This window comes from Perca fluviatilis, chromosome 23, assembly GCF_010015445.1.
Source record: "Perca fluviatilis chromosome 23, GENO_Pfluv_1.0, whole genome shotgun sequence".
Classification (NCBI taxonomy): Eukaryota; Metazoa; Chordata; class Actinopteri; order Perciformes; family Percidae; genus Perca; species Perca fluviatilis.
Genome location: NC_053134.1, coordinates 10,140,734 through 10,156,898, shown reverse-complemented (window position 1 = coordinate 10,156,898; position 16,165 = coordinate 10,140,734). Strand labels below are relative to the sequence as shown.

The following is a 16,165-nucleotide window of genomic DNA, read 5'->3' as shown; positions in this document are numbered from 1 at the left end:
GGAAATGAGGTTATGTTTATGAGGTTTATAATTAATCTTTAGTCTTTTAATTATCTCACTGGGTTTTATGTGCACTCTGGAGAGAAATGAAGGAAATGCATCACCTGGCATGCAGGATGAGATACCAAAGGCATCTCCAATACAGCTCCTCGAAAAGACAGCACAACAGCTATGCACAACACGCACAAGGTTAACTGACACAAGACACTGAACACAATGTACAGCCTGAGGCTGATGTTTTGCATGTAAGACATAAACCAAATATTGTACAAATGAAATGTTCTACCTGATGATGGTGCTGGAGGGAAAGTTACATTTTTGTAACACTTCCTCTGTCCACTATGTGGAGCTAGAGTGGTACAGTAGGGCTTAACATTATATCCCCTATCCCTATTTCATTAACTGCATCTCCTATTGTCCAGCCAAAGCTCTTGATCTGTCGTATTTCCTTCTCGTGGAAAGGTTGGAACACTTTCTGAGTAGGGTGATTCTCTTTACGCCCTTTGAAGTTTGCCCAGTATGTTAACGCAATCTGATTCCTTCCGATTTCCAATGGCATTTCATTCATTTCTACTTGCAAGGCTGATACTGGGGTTGTTTTGATAAGCCCCTCAACAGAGTCTCACAGCCTGATATTGAATTGTATCCAACTTCTTTAGTAATCTTCTTGATGCAGACTGGTAAATTGTGCACTCATAATCCACAACTGCCCTAATTAGTTTCCAGTTTTTCAAGAGATCCTACTTGCTCCCCACTCTCTACCCCCCCCATATTCCTTACCCCTTTTTCCACACATCTGCAAATAAAGCAACACCAACAGACCTGTCTACCCTAAAAACCTTTTTACAAACATTATTTTTTACTCTCTTTATTGTATTCCTAACTACTGCCTGTTTTCATTTATATTCAATGTGATTCTGCTTGTGTTTTTTCAAGACTTTGAATGCCTTATTTAGATTTTTAATTGCATTAGTGCATTCTTGTTTCCACTAAGGAACTATCTTCATTATATTATTAAGCTACCACCTTTTTAGTATTGACTCTTTTGCTTCTCCAAGAAAAGCAATGCCTATTTCTGCATTGAGAGCATCAATTCTTTATACTAACCTCCTTTCATTTTCCTTCAGTTAATATTCTATACTTGTTCCAATTTCTTCCTCAAATTTCCATCCCCCTTTCTACTCCAATACTTATGAATATTAGATAATGACTACGACCATTAGTGCTTCCTTTAAATATTTCCCAACTACTACTTCTCAGCTGTGACACCAAAGTAAGATCTATTGCTGACTCTGTACCCTAACCCAAATTCACTCGTGTCTGATCAATCATTTAAACACAATTCCTTTTCATCTATTATCTCCTCTAAGATGTATTCATTAAAATCTTCTTGTTCACCCCATACTGTTGGTGCACTTAAATCCCCACACCAGATAGTAACCTCTAATTCTTGTATTGCATCTTATAGTAACCTTCTTTAATAAATATTGCACATCCTCCTCTATTTCCATTGCTTCTTTCTTTGGGTATAGTATAGTATCCTTGAATAATAAAACCCAGAGTTGGATTTGAGCCATGTTTCCTGAATGCATATATCTGGTTTCCTGTCTGATTTCTCAATGTATTCTTTAAACTCCTCTATATTTGCTATCACACAAGGCATTTCATTGAAGTAACAACATTATGTTATGATTTGAGAAGTTGTCTCTGAGGTCCCTTCTCCGTGGCTAAGGCCAGCATGTATTTTATCTTTCCTTGATAAATCTCTCGTTTAGGAATTTAGCTGCTGCCTAAACCATGGATTTGATTATCTCCGTCTTGGTTTTTGCGTGCTCTGAACCGTTGAAGACATTGGCTAAAAAAGCAGCACTAACCTACCTATAACCCATCCTATCCATTGATATTCCTGTATAATGTTATGTGCCTGCCCTGAGCCCATGCCTGCTTCAGTCTTGTTTTGGTTGACTCCTTTTTTTCTTTCACTGTCGCTCCCATAGACTGTATAATAATAATAATATATATATATATATATATATATATATATATATATATATATATAAAAACAGTCTATGGTCGCTCCCTACTTTATATTTGAGAGTGAACTTTGTCAAAATCCTTTTCCTAGCATCTCGCCCTTCTTCAGACTATTTGTCGACTATTTCTGCTATCCTTTTTCCCTCCTCCTCTCCTACTTGCACTCTTTTCACAATCCGTCTCCATGTCGTCATCCTCTGACAATCCAGACTAAAACCTGCCATGCTGAGCCAGCCACAAATCAGAGTATGCTAAGAAAGGTCTGCCAACAAGCAGCAAAACTAACAAAACAAACACAGCTCTCTTCAAAATGTGCGCCCAACTGGCTAATCCTTATTCTTCTTCTTTTTAATGGCGACTTACAATCAGACAGAGCATTATCGCCACCTGCTGTATCCTTGTTACATTCTTCTTATGTCCTTTTGATTAGTCCAGTCAGTGTTTTGTAAATAGGCAAAGATGTGTTTAATCACCATTTAACATTGCATCTCTGTGTGATTTACGGAAACATGTATAATAATAAAACAATATGAATCACCTGTGATTTCCTTACATTTCTGTGAGATCTTTTTTTTGTAAATTAATTTATTAACAAAAACATGATAATATGAAAACATACAAAACCCCAGAAAATGCAAGTGGATCATAACATAGACAGAAATCATAAATCAGTTCATAAAAATGTTATACATAGATTCAAATTCAAAAAAAATATGGTTTATGATTGGAAAGTTTTGATCTTTTACGAGTAATAAGATGAAATTGATCATAGTAGGTTGACTTGTTTTGTAGAGTAAAATATAAAATATCATCGGAAACCGTTTAACAAAATGTGCAGACCACATCAATTTCCTTTTTATATCTTTGTAGAAATATCTTGGAGGGATAAACACAGTAAAACATTATAAAAAGTAATGTCCTAAACCCCATTTGAAATCAGATATTCAGAAGGTAAGCACCAAATAGTCCAGCTCTGAAGTTATTCCATTAGGAAACAACATTTAGAACAGAGGCCATGTCTTTTTGAGATAAAGAATGTATATCACGTTTATTAATAATAATATTTAAACAAGAGAAACAACAGAAACATGTCCGACCAACACCGGTAACAACAGGATCCAGTGGTGGCACAGTAAATTCAGATAATAGCCTCTGAGAAGCATTAAGGCACCGGAAGGGATTGCATAAAAAAACTAAAGCATATTTCTTTGGTGTAGTAATACCATACTTGTTCAGAAGTTCAGAGTGTGACATTGCATCATTAGAATTGAGGAGCTGCTAACAAGATACATTCCATGGAGAAATCAATGTTGCAAGAACAATGATTTGTGTTTATCTAATGTTGTCTCCATTGTTCCAGATGTAATATGCAGTATGTGCAGGGAAAAATTATGCTTATAAATAGACCAGAAAAGGAGCCTTTTTTTTTTTTAAATTTGCCAATTTTAAGGGATTTTCTTTAAGATTATAGCTCCAAAGTAAAACAGATTTAAGGCCTCCAAGTTTAGAGAACAAGTAGGCTCAAACATGTGTTGTGCTTGTTTGTGTTTGTGGTCAGGCCAAAATAAAGGAATTCAACATCAAACCACTTTCATATTGTAAAACAGAGCTTTGGATGGGACAAGATAAAAAAAATGTCTGTTGTTATGAAAGCAGCCCTCCTGCAGTCTGTGCAGCTGCCTCTACATCACCCTGACCCTTTTTCCCCAAAGCCCGAAATCCATCAAGCTGTACACACATAAGAGCACATGCACACATACCAACAGTACAATGAAGGAATGTCTTTAAACGTGGTTACTACTTGCTGAGGCTGGGAAGAGTGCTGGCTTTGTTCCCTGCTCAGACTGGGCGGATGGGGTAAGAGCCAATAAGGGGAGAAAGCCATGCAGCACAAGTTAGGGGGAGAGGGGGCCAAGTGAGGCCACTGTTGGCCTCTTCCTACCACAGCTTCATGCACATTCACTAAAGTGCTGCAAATGTGTGTCCAGAAGGATTAACAGGAAGCACAAAGAGGACTGTTGAATGCTATTTTGGGGAAAGCATCAGGGGAAAAGTGGAAAGGATTCGGAGACAGAAAAAAAAGGTAAGAACTTAAGTTTGCAGGACTCACATATACAATAAAAGGTGCAAACTTTTAATGAGCAGTTTGAAGAAAACTAAGTGTGGTCAGTTTGAGGTGTCAAATTGGGATCTACGGCCATCTGTGAAATGGACGGGACGCAAATAATGAAAGAGGATGACAAGAAGGAGAAGACAGAAGAGGAGGTGGTGCACCTTCGGAGAGAGATCGGCTTGCTGCCGGCTGCATGCTTCATCATCGGTACAGTGGTGGGCAGTGGGATCTTCATCGCACCCAAGGGAGTCCTGATAAACAGTGGCAGCGTGGGGCTCTCTCTGCTGGTGTGGGCGCTGTGTGGGGTGCTCTCCTTATTTGGTAAGATGCCTGATGGAATGATTTGTCTCTGCTGTCTTGGTAAACATGTAATTGTTAATTTCTGTGTTACTTGAACTGAATTTTACATTTATTAACTTACTGTAGGCCTATGTGTTTTTTTCAATCCATCAATTATTAATTACTGAAATGTTTATATTAATCTGTCCTTTATTTCTTGCAAGTTACACAATAACAAGACAAAGTGTCTACAGCCATGCTAGTGGCTCTGTGAGCTCTTCTGCATCTGCTCTAGGCGTCTCCGCAATCACTGCAGCCGGAGAATGACTGTAACGGCCCTGCAGCAGCACTTTTTTTTTTTTTTTTTATCTATATCTAGTATAGTTGTGACATCACAACCATACGAAGTCCTGGCGGCTCATTTAAAGGTTTCTGAATACGGGTGTGCATTTCTGTGGATTGAGCGTTTTGATACTTTCACAGTATTTATATAGCACATCAATCTGCTATATAATGAAAAAAGACACGGAAATCTCACTTTTTACAATATGGCCGTTTAATATATTTTTTCCCTGGGCCAAGTTCAGATCCAGACAGAATGTAGCGATGTTTTTTAAAACTGAAACGGGATGCGTTGAACACCCTGTTGTGTGTGCAAGCGCTCTGCCTTTTTATTACCGAGTTCACATACACGTCTCTGCTGATTGGGTATCACCTTTGACATAGCCAATAAACGAGAGACACGAGAGAAAACATTTCTCAAAGCCATTGCACATACTGTATTTGCACACCGTTTCACATCGTTCTGAGGAAACATGTCGTTCAACACAGAAACCATAGCAAAACAGTGCACACTGTTTTGAGATTGAAAATGGCCCTTAGTCTGCTCTCTGTTCCATTAGGGGCCCTGTGCTATGCTGAACTGGGCACCAGTTTTACAAAATCAGGGGGCCACTACACTTACCTATTGGAGACGCTGGGGCCACTGCCGGCCTTTTTACGACTCTGGGTTGAGTTCTTATTCATCAGGTTTGTTTAGATGAGTTCCTTCTAGGGCTGTCACCATTTTGATTTAAATCGAAAATTGATCGAAATGAGCTTTCGATTTCAACTATCGGAACCAGAAGCAGGATCGATGATTCGCCCAGTATTTCTTTGATCTCCACCCCTGCCTACTTGCGCATGTTTGCAGAAAAAAACAACAGCTTATGGGCTGGTAGCATGCAGCTAAAGACATAGGCTAACGCTAGCTTACCGGTAGCCTGTAGCTTGACTTTTCCAGACATGACCTTTCCAGACATTTCCATGACCATTGCCGGAGTCGGAGATAACGGAGAAAATTCAGAAAATCCTCCTTCTTCCCTGAAGTCACCGTATGGAAACATTTTGCCTTCCCTTTAGTGAGTTATGTAAGCAAACAACGAAGGTAAAGCATGTGGGCTCCTACAACAGTCATGTTGCCTTCAGGTACATGTCGTTAAACTAATGGTGCATTCAATTGTGCTGCTAAAAAAACCTGAAAAACTCGTTGCAAAGTACCCTTCTGCTATCTTATTTTGGCATAGCTGTCCCTGTTGAAAAATGCTTTAACCAAAAATTGACTCAAATTGTGACCTTAAAATCAAAAGTCAAATTGAATCGTGACACCCCTAGTTCTGTGTTTGTCCTGACTTAAAGTCAAATGATCACACCACATAACAAGCATATTTTATCTGTCCAGGCCAGCTGTGGCCTCCTATGTGTCCCTGGCTTTTGGCCGCTATGTGGTGGAGCCATTCTTTGCTCCCTGTGCTGCTCCCACAGTGCTAATCAAACTTGTCAGCATCCTGGGATTGAGTGAGTGGCTTTATACCTCCTCCATCTATCCACAATACCATTACCCTATATGTCCATGTTGTGTAAAATATAGATTCCTAAGCTTTTCCTTTACCAGCTATTTGTATTTGTGTCTCTTTAGCATTTGTTGTGGCAGTCAACTGCTGGAGTGTGACTTGGGCCTCTCGCACTCAGATCACCTTGACATTTGTTAAGATGTTTGCTCTGGTCCTTATCATCGTCCCTGGTGTCATCGCACTGGCCAAAGGTGGGAGGATGTAATTGTTTCTCCTGAGGATACAGATGACTTTCCAGCTGTTAGGTCCTGTCAAATGATCCATCATTCAAATGCTCAGTTACTCTTTTTCTCTCTCTGTATATTTCCAGGAAAAACTGAGAATTTCCAGAATGGTTTTGAGGTTGACTCATTAACATTGGATAGATTGCCACTGGCTTTTTATAATGGCCTATATGCCTATGGTGGATGGTAAGCAAGCATTTCTTACAGTATGAACATTGGCTTTTTATTCAAAACTCATTGTCATCTTTTTAAAATACATGGAACCTTTTCACTGTCTCGTTGACAGTATATTAAACAGTAATATATATATATATATATATATATATATATATATATATATATATATATATATATATATATATATATATAAATGCTTGTGTGAACCTTTTTCATTTAGGTTTTATCTGAACTTTGTCACTGAAGAGGTCATAAACCCAAATAGGTATTTTACATCTGACATCAGCTCTCCACTTAACTTAACCTATTTTTAAAAGCCTTGTTGCCTTTAAAATTGTCTGTGTATCCTGTCTTGTCAGAAACATCCCACTGGCAATAATCTGCTCCATGGTGACAGTGACAGTCTGTTACGTGCTTGTTAACGTGGCTTACTACACTATGATGACTCCCGCTGAGCTCCTGCTGTCTGATGCTGTGGCTGTGGTGTGTGCTTTATTGCATTTAAAAGGAAAATCATGAGGATATATGCACTGTATGTTTAAATGTTCTAATCCGGTGTCTCTGCAGACGTTTGCGAACCGTGCTTTCGAGGGTTTGGCTTCTGTGATTCCCTTTCTTGTAGCCCTATCCTGTCTTGGAGCACTTAACGGAGGCTTCTTTGGGTCACCCAGGTAATCTGGTCACAGAAAGGTTATTATTGTCATTTATGTGTATGCTTTAAAAGCAGCCAAGAATGACTGCTAACAGCCTGATTGGAACTCTTACTCTTTGTGTTGCAGGATGCTGTTTGTGGGAGCCAGGGAGGGCCACTGGCCTCCAATCTTTTCCATGATTCACATCCGCAGACACACACCTTTGCCTGCTGTGCTGTTACTGGTTAAGTACTTTTCACACACTTTAAACCAGCAACTTGTGTTTATTGGCAATATAATATTAGTAGAACATTACACTACACTATATATAACAGTGACAACAGAAGCAGACTGAGTATGGATAAGTCATTATAGCTGTATTGTCTCCAGTACCCCTTGGTGGTGGTGATGTTAATCACTGGAGAGATCTACCAGCTCATCAATTTTGCCTCCTTTGCTCGCTGGTTCTTCATCGCCTTGGCAACTTTGGGGATGCTCATACATCGATATCGCTTCCCTCTCCACCCGAGACCTTTCAAGGTTAGTGTGTCCAACTGTGCAGCATTCTTCACTATACTGTAGGCTAAACTGACCACGCACTGTTTTTTTTTTGATGACCCAAAGGTGCCCCTGGTCATCGCAGTCACCTTCACGGTGGTTTGCTTCTTCATCGTGGGTCTGTCTCTTTACTCGGACCCCTGGAACACAGGGCGAAGCTGTGCTCTCACACTGACCGGGGTCCCAGTTTATTATGTGACTGTCTACCGCTTTCGCTTGCCCCATAGATGGAGACGCATCTTCAGTAAGTCATACCAAAATTCTAACTCTATATACCCATTTTGCTGGGAAAAGATCAATATAGAGTATGTTAAATAGAGCAGAAGGTGCCTCGTCATTTTGGAACACAGCTAAACTTTTAAGGTTTGTGTGTAATGTTAACAACAGAAGAGGAAATTGTCTTTTCACACAAGAAATGGTCCAGCTTATAATGGTTTACATTTTTTACTACAAACTGGCCCACTTAGCTTACTAAACCCCACTCTAGAAATGTTATCCTTATCTTATAGGTAAGAATGAAAAGCCATCTCAACTCTTTCACAATTCTGACTCTCTTCAATATTCCCAGACTACTGCAGCATGCATCTGCAGATCCTTTTAGAAGTGACTCAACAAGAAGTGCAGACATACTGAAGACCCCAAAGACCGATTTCTACTGAGACTTCGTGGATAACACCTTAACAAGTCCTAGAGTATTTTTTGTTTAAACCTGTGTTTTATATTGGTCCATTTTAATACAAAAAAAAATGTAAGATGCTGTTTTGAGAAACTATTACAATTATGCTGGAAATAGGTGGGGTATCGGACTTATCTTAGACTGCATTTAAGGCACTTAGCTCACAACTTTGCCATTGGAACAAGAAATGCTTTCGTCTATCATTGTCATTCTTCATGAACATCTAAAGCTCTGCTCAAGAGTCTTTTTTATGTTTTACAAAGTTCTTTGAGACTAATAAAGTCATTCTTGAATCACAATCTATAAATGGTTTAAACTATAGTTGCATAATATATCATTTTTTATCGTCATCGCATACATCAACTGGCGCAATATACACATTGCAAGAGACTAACATCACAATAGACACTCAGATTTTTTGTGTTAGTTGAAAGAAAAAAAATCAGCAGAAAACTATGGCAAGCCGTTTCGACAAAATCTAAACATTTCTAATCTCAATTCAAATTACTGAACTCAATAATTCAATTATTGAGATACATTTTTTTTTTGATTTTATGTTAAAATGGCTTGCCATAGTAATCTGCACATTAAAATGTATGCCATTCTTTTTTTAAGTGGTGCTTTTTATATTCAATTCAATGTTCACTTTGTTCAATAAAAGAATGTTGGAAATGATTTCCTTTTGTTTTAAATTCAACAAGCAATTTGTTCTATTCTAGCAGAATATTGAAAGCAGCAGAAATGCAGAACTGAGTACACGCTTTATTTATCACAAGAAATATCGGTATCGCGATATTCAACAAAGTTATCGCATATTTTCCCCATATTGTGCAGCCCTAGTTTAAACTTTTATTCAAATATGAATAGGCAACCTTACTTGTAGTTTTTCAGATGCAATACACCGTACAGGGGTTTTAACATCGCTGTACTGTAATTTGTGTTAAGTTGTAGAAACCTTTTTTTTTTTTTTTTTTTTAAATGTAAGCTGAGCGAAGCTAATCAAAGAATACTTATGAAAAAACAATGAATAAAAGCCCTTCGTGCTGCCTGAGGCGCCAACACCAGCTGATTTATTGTACAGTCATGGAAACGCCAACTTCAGAAAACAGAACAAGGCACATGCTTTGAAAACTGTTTGCTAGAAACCACAACATCTCACTCTTTGCATGCCATTCAGCGCCAACTGTAAACAGATCAACTCACTGCAATGCAAAATCTCTTGCATATAAATACACATGCTAACAAACTAAAGGTATTATTAAAGCCATTCATTATTTTGTGGCATTTTCAAAACGGGATATCTGAATGTAACTGAAAATCTCCCATTCTGCCCTCCAAAGATGGTGCTGCAAAAAAAATGTTTGTACCCAAACACTTTTTCCCCTTTGTTCCATTTGTGCTTACAGAAAACTACATTTGCATCTTCACTGAAAACTAATACAACCTGTGCTAGATCGATCCAACATATTCAGTATTTTGCTCCCAAAGACTACTTTAAAATATGGTGTTATGAGGAGTCGCTGCATGCAAAATGTCCCTCTCTGCAGGTACAAAGTGCCTACTGAGCATGCATAGAACAGGCAGGATTTATAAAGTCAAGTGGTGAAGACAGTGCTACGATTAATGTAAAGAGACAATCCTGTTGTGGTTAGTGCTATTTGTATTACTTTGCCATTGTTTATTGCTAACAATCTCACAATCTAAGTCGATTCCAGGAGGCCGCCTTAACCAGGCGGCATGGATGCATCTCGCTGGCTTATCAGGCAATATATTTTCTTTCCATTTACATATGCAAAAAGCAAAATTATATATATTAAAATGTGCAAATCAACATACATAAGTGTATATGTACGTACATGTCTACAGACATATTTCTCTACTTGAGCGATTCGTTCAAGAGTACAGACGGATACGACAGGTAGGATAAATGATCCAAAAAAAAAAAGAGGAAAAAAAAGCAGTTGAGTGACGGAACCAATGAAAAAGCCAGAGGTGGAGAGGAACATCTGATGTGAGGGACGACAAGTGAGCAGCCTGCTAATTTGACCTAGTAACTAAAAGTAAAGTGTCCCTGTCATTACATTTTTTTATTATTATTATTGTTTTTTATTATACACTTTACTTTTCCCCATTCCACCCGATAGTGTTTTGGAACACAAATGACATGTTTTGGCCCTCAGGTTACTTAAATTGAGGGATGAACTCAGACCAGCTGATATTGGCCATACCCAGGTCCTCATCATCCAGACCAGAGAAGCTAATGTCCACTAGTATCTTGCTGAGGCTGTCGTTCATTGTATCCAGGACGAGGCCCTCTGTGATCGAGCGGTTAGCGGGTGTTGCAGCGCCCCCTGCCTGAAGCAGCTCTCTGGAGCAGCTGCTTCTGGGAGAGTCTGTCGGTCCCGGTGCTCTGGGGGGAGCGGATGTAAGCAGCTCTCTGGGGGAGCTGAACAGAGGCCAGTCTTTAAAGGGAGTGTTGTTGAAGCTGAAGGTGGTGTAGTCATGCCGCGGCGTGACCGCAGGACCACCTGGTGTGCGAATGGGGCTGAAGTCCAGAACCTCTTGACTCCCTTTGCCCACAGGAGTCACTTTCCAGGGCTCGGGTAAGACATGAGGAGGCTTGCTGGGCGTGGAGGAGCTCAGGTGGCTGTTACTTTTGATGGGGGTCTTGAAGGAGAAGTCCCGATCCGTGCTGGTGCCGTGCTGCTCCTGCTGGTGCTCGTCCAGCTCAGTGTCTCGCATGTCCTGGAAGGTGGAAGCGTCGGAGACTACGCCAGAGTCAAAGAAAGTATTATCAGGGCAGAGGAGGACGGGCTCCTCGTGCACAGAGTGAACCAGGTGCTGTTTGCGCCGAGAGCTGCTGGCTTGTCTCTTTGGAGGGGCTTTCGGAGTCTCGCATTTAATTGCGACACATACCTGCTCCTCCTTCACCTTTACCTTGAGGTCTTTGTTCTTCTGAGGATACATTACCGCAGCTGGGGCGTCACCTTGTGTCACCTGTCGGACATATGACCATGCACTTTACAATTCTACCAGTAACTGTGTCCTTCAAACGCATCCCCACATCACAATCTAGTCAGAACTAACCAATATTTCTCCCGCACAACTGATCCCATATGACTATTGATAATGAAAAGAAAAAAAACAAACAAACAATAATCTAAAAATGTGTTTGTATTTGGCCATAAATCGGAAAAAGCACGACAGAGCCTTTTACCTTAGGAGCTATTCGCACTCTCTTGGCTCCACGCGAAGCGTTCCGTTTCTGCTGCGAGCAAGAAGGGGCAAACTGGGCTGATGACGACGGCAGGTAGACAGAGGAGGTGACGGGGAGCTGGATTGGAACCAAGTAGGATTCGGTTCGAGGGAGGAGAGGCTTCATCCTCCTTTCTGAATGTAGAAAAGACAACATCTTAAGGACCTTTTTTTTTTTTTCCCTCTTCCCATTAATCTCAAAGTCCTTCCATCTTTAATAACTCACCAGAGCTAGTTGGAGTTTTTCTTGCATCAGGAAGCATCCTCTTTTGTTGCTGTGAAAAATTAAATGACATTACTTCCCTTTTTTTTCAGTGAAAACATACTGCCTTACTGTGCTCTCTCCTTCCTGACTACACTTCAGTGACAATCTGGGTTCTCTCCCTTGTTTTAGCAAGCTAGAACAGACAGAAGTCAAAGTCAGACCCCTTAAAACTGTTCCTACTCTTAATGGAGGAATGATGGATACAGTGGTCTCAAAGCAGACTAGTCTATCTGTGATACTTCCGCCTCCCTTCTGCTCAAATCATCTCCTGCAACAAAAAAAAGATTTCTCTAGACCTTAGACCTCCATCTGCAGCTGCACTCTTTGAGTCAAAGGGTCTGCTGACAAAAAAAGTCAAGTGAAATTGGATGTCTGATTTTCTGTCCCTTTTCTGCTTTCTTCTGCCTGACTGCATGGATGAGGACTGTCCCTAGAGGAATTGAAAAGATAAAGCCATCTTACTTCGTGGGAAAATAAAAGCATTGGCACTGGAACAGGAGCAGTCATTGGGTCACAACCAGGCTGTAGAGAAAGATGTGGAATGAGGGAAGAAAAACATCAAGATTGGGAAAAAAAACAAAATCCCCAGACACCATGGATGATTATGCTCATCAAACATACAAAATAATGAACAATAATACAAAGCTAGTTTAAGGGCTTCCTTCATTGTAGAGGTGGAAGAATGTGAAAAGGGTGACAGCGATAAGAAATCAGTCAGTTGTGCTCACCTTGTACACCTGATCAAGAGTGAGGCATCGGTTGGCCTCAGGCCGGATAGTCCAGAAAGAAATTTTACCATCTGGTGACGTCTCACGAATGAACATGTCGTGTAGAGAGAGGTTATGGCGGATGGAATTCTGCAATTATAAATGAGCAACAACAAAAACAAAAATCCTTAATGTGTGTTTCAGTAAGTGACACTCAAAGACTTGAATCTGCTCCGTTATATGCGCCCATGAATTATAAATGTATTTTTCAGTTGTTAAGTACCTTCCATCCTGGTTTAGCCACTTCTCTGAAGTAAGGGAAGTGTTCCTCGATCCACATGTAAATCTCTTTCAGCGTCATCCTCCTGCTCTTCCGACTGTTGATAGCAAACTGGATCATGGCCATGTAAGAGTATGGCGGCCTCTCTGACACGGGTTGCTGAACAGCCTCTGCATCGATTTGTGTATTTTGTGCCTGTAAAAAGAAATGAAGAAAAAGAAAGAGGCTTATATAAGGATACACGTATTAAAGACAGATTATGTTAGATTAACGGGATTGGTTTCAACGCGGACAATAGCAATTTCTACTAAATACTGATTAGGGCTGGGTACCAAATTCTATATTTTTTAGGCACCGACCAAATTTACTCTAAAGTATCGACAAATGTCATTCAATACCCAATTTCAATACCTAAAGAGTAAATCTCATCAGCGTCAGTGAGCCAATAAGCACGCAGCATGCTTTCTTTTCGTTTTATAAAACTGGTATTGAAAAAAGTATCGTTTAGGAACTGGTACCGAAGTCACTATCGGTATCAAATATTTTTTAACGATACCAAGCCCTAATATTGATGCATGAAAAAATCTTAAATCTGACATCAGTCAGGATTATGAATGTAAAAACGAATCTGCCCAAATGAATAGCAGCATTTGTGACAAAAGGTGAACAACATTGAGAGTTATACTTAAGGCATCATGCTGATGCAAATAAAATAACTCTGGCCCATGTAAATAATTAAACTGTCACTCGACTAACCACTTCAACTAAGCTATTACAATAACCTTATTAGTCTAACTACAATCCTGCACGTAATGTTTTGTTTCCTTGCTTTATCTCACAGTCACCGTTTTCTGTAATCCCAATACTACAGAGATAATTGTCTCAATAAAATGTCAATTCATTGTGATCTACAGATCAGGTAAGGATGGTGTTTTGGGGACATGCTAAGACATGCCTGAGATCAGCATCCGCTGCACCAAGCATTTGTTTTCACATCAACAGTAGCGATCACACTGAGGTAACTAGAGCAGCTGACCTGAAAAGTCTGTGAATTTGAGTTTTGGTTCTCCTTGTTGACCGCCTGCTTGGCAGTATCCGATTCAAAGGCACATGTGTTCATTCTGCCCAGCCACTGAATATTGGTGAGGCTGTCATCTAGAGGGCCACACTCCAGCTCCTTATTCACTGATAAAGAAAAAGGGAAAAACATTATTACTTTAACAAATGAAGGATTAAAGATAGCTAACCGAGTCAGTGTTATTAAAAGAGGTGGAGGGGGGGGGGGACAGTAAAACTCAACAATTATACTTGAAATATCATCTTAGAAAAACACCTTATTTACATACATGCTTTAATTCCAGTGAGAGGTTTAGCATCCGGGGAGCTGTGCACAGTTTCAGCTTTCACTGGTTGTACAACTGTAGAGACGCCATCGCCTTCAGCAGCAGGCTGACAAAACGATTCATCGTCACGGTTGCTATTCTCACTCAGAAGGATAAACTTGTTTGGTCCCTGGACACCACACTCTTTGCCTTTGGCTGTGAGGGCCCCGATAACACTTTGAAGGTCTGCTGTTTTGGGGATGACAACCACCTGGGTATCAGACAAGGAAGGGTGGTCCATAATGCGGATACCATCAGGGAAGCACTGACTGGCAGCTGATTTTGAAGGTTCTTTGAAGCCTGATACATCGGCTTGGCTTTGTGATTCAGCTGCTGGCGGATCATTTTGCTGAAATGGCAACTTTCTTCTTCTGAGGATCAGGGGTCTCCTTGGGCTCCGTCTCATGGTCATCAAATCATTGAAATGCTCCTTGGTGTTTACTGGTGTTCTGTCCAAAAATAACACATAGAAAATACAAACATTTGGATCTACACAACATCACGTTAGATTGTTTTAAAGCCTCCCAAATATTAGGAAAACACATTCAACTTTGATCTCTGCAACACACCATGCTAACTAGAAATACCTGTAGATGAACGTTTGCCTGGCTGACGGTATGAAGGCAATGCTAAGTTACAAACGTTAGCTAGCTAGCTAGTTAACAGTTAGCTAACGTTATGGATTCAAACCGTTCCCCTGTACGCTGATCGATTTTGATTGACACGAAGAAATCAACTGATGTCAAATACCAGTCAGAACATACTGCACTCTGGTGGGACGGGTTATATGTTAATAATGGACCTCAAGACGAAATTCAGCATCACCTTGTTCCTGTGTCCGTTTTTAGCTCTGCAACTGCTCAGGTTAGCAGCCTATTTTCAGGTCAGTTGGTTATGTTTCCTGGCGACATATGCCTTCTAGAACAACAGTCGTTACCTGTCTACAGTTGACGACGTGTTTTGTGTAACGTTAACGTTGATTCCCTGGCAAACATCCAACGTTTGTATGGATTCACATCTGACTTTTTTATGAAAAGAAATGCTGCACTGTTTTTGTGAAGTATGCCGAATTAAAGACTTGAGATTGTAATTATTGATTAAACATTTCAATTAATTTAAAAACCGATGTACATTTGAAGAAAATTAATGAAAACATTACAATGCCTTATTGTTTAAACGGAGTTCAATGTGACATCCATTTGTCTCACACGAATGACATGGAAAATGCTACGAAATAAAGATTTGGGATGAAACATCTGTTTTGCCACGTTAAACCTGAAAATACAGATTAGCTATTGCACTTGGCTTTAACATTACATATTTATCTCCGCGAACGTCATATGTTTAGAAGCTAAATGATCTAGCTAAGTGGCTAGTCATTATTACGTAGGTTAACAGCTAACGTTAGCTGACTACACCATTGTAACGAAAGCAAAGCTAGATAAAGCCATACCTTCATATTACTGTGACGTTTCAGGCAATTCCGCTTGGCTGGACTCCTACTAGTAGTTGAAACACTTGGTTCATATTCGAAGTTAAATCAAAGGATCCATGATATTTAGATGTTTTTTCATTTAGTGTTATTTACATGCTGTCTGGTCGATTCAGAAACGTTTTTGAATTTTGGCGCTGTGGGAGCCACTTCCGTCACTTTGATCACGTGGTATAAAAGTGCACCAATAGTTGCTAGA

General features: G+C 39.9%; 2 protein-coding genes across 7 annotated transcripts; one reads left to right on the top strand and one right to left on the bottom strand.

Annotated features, from left to right (window-relative positions):
• The first annotated feature begins 3,744 nt into the window (after nucleotides 1-3,744).
• Nucleotides 3,745-9,260, top strand: si:ch73-352p4.8 (cystine/glutamate transporter). Of its 3 annotated transcripts, XM_039791578.1 has the most exons (13): nucleotides 3,745-4,117; nucleotides 4,205-4,468; nucleotides 5,329-5,455; nucleotides 6,147-6,262; nucleotides 6,384-6,509; nucleotides 6,629-6,728; nucleotides 6,940-6,984; nucleotides 7,079-7,202; nucleotides 7,287-7,390; nucleotides 7,499-7,595; nucleotides 7,742-7,891; nucleotides 7,976-8,153; nucleotides 8,478-9,260. In XM_039791578.1, the coding sequence occupies exons 2-13, from the start codon at nucleotides 4,243-4,245 to the stop codon at nucleotides 8,540-8,542; spliced, it is 1,458 nt and encodes a 485-aa protein (XP_039647512.1). In that variant the 5' UTR covers nucleotides 3,745-4,117; nucleotides 4,205-4,242; the 3' UTR covers nucleotides 8,543-9,260. The 3 variants fall into 3 exon arrangements, with proteins under 3 accessions (XP_039647512.1, XP_039647511.1, XP_039647513.1); XM_039791577.1 differs by having other exon boundaries at nucleotides 3,745-4,468; XM_039791579.1 differs by lacking the exon at nucleotides 5,329-5,455 and having other exon boundaries at nucleotides 3,748-4,468.
• A 67-nt stretch (nucleotides 9,261-9,327) lies between these two features.
• On the bottom strand, nucleotides 9,328-16,117 carry foxm1 (forkhead box M1). Of its 4 annotated transcripts, none has more exons than XM_039791573.1 (9): nucleotides 15,928-16,117; nucleotides 14,439-14,923; nucleotides 14,129-14,277; nucleotides 13,096-13,287; nucleotides 12,834-12,962; nucleotides 12,568-12,627; nucleotides 12,067-12,115; nucleotides 11,803-11,975; nucleotides 9,328-11,582 (listed from the first exon to the last, which is right to left on the bottom strand). In XM_039791573.1, exons 2-9 carry the CDS (start codon nucleotides 14,884-14,886, stop codon nucleotides 10,767-10,769), a joined length of 2,016 nt encoding a protein of 671 aa, XP_039647507.1. In that variant the 5' UTR covers nucleotides 14,887-14,923; nucleotides 15,928-16,117; the 3' UTR covers nucleotides 9,328-10,766. The 4 variants fall into 4 exon arrangements, with proteins under 4 accessions (XP_039647507.1, XP_039647509.1, XP_039647508.1 ...); XM_039791575.1 differs by lacking the exon at nucleotides 15,928-16,117 and adding an exon at nucleotides 15,300-15,453; XM_039791574.1 differs by lacking the exon at nucleotides 15,928-16,117 and adding an exon at nucleotides 15,062-15,269.
• Between the last annotated feature and the right edge of the window lie 48 nt (nucleotides 16,118-16,165).

Bases quoted from the DNA above. Each gene is read 5' to 3' on its own strand.
- si:ch73-352p4.8 (XM_039791578.1), top strand. From the start codon at position 4,243: ATGGACGGGACGCAAATAATGAAAGAGGATGACAAGAAGGAGAAGACA. The intron at 7,391-7,498 runs GTAATCTGGTCA...TTTGTGTTGCAG, and splicing joins GGCTTCTTTGGGTCACCCAG to GATGCTGTTTGTGGGAGCCA. The intron at 7,892-7,975 runs GTTAGTGTGTCC...GATGACCCAAAG, and splicing joins TCCACCCGAGACCTTTCAAG to GTGCCCCTGGTCATCGCAGT.
- foxm1 (XM_039791573.1), bottom strand. From the start codon at position 14,886: ATGACCATGAGACGGAGCCCAAGGAGACCCCTGATCCTCAGAAGAAGA. The intron at 13,288-14,128 runs GTCAGCTGCTCT...TTCTTTTTACAG, and splicing joins CAAATTCACAGACTTTTCAG to GCACAAAATACACAAATCGA. The intron at 11,583-11,802 runs GTAAAAGGCTCT...TATGTCCGACAG, and splicing joins GAGTGCGAATAGCTCCTAAG to GTGACACAAGGTGACGCCCC.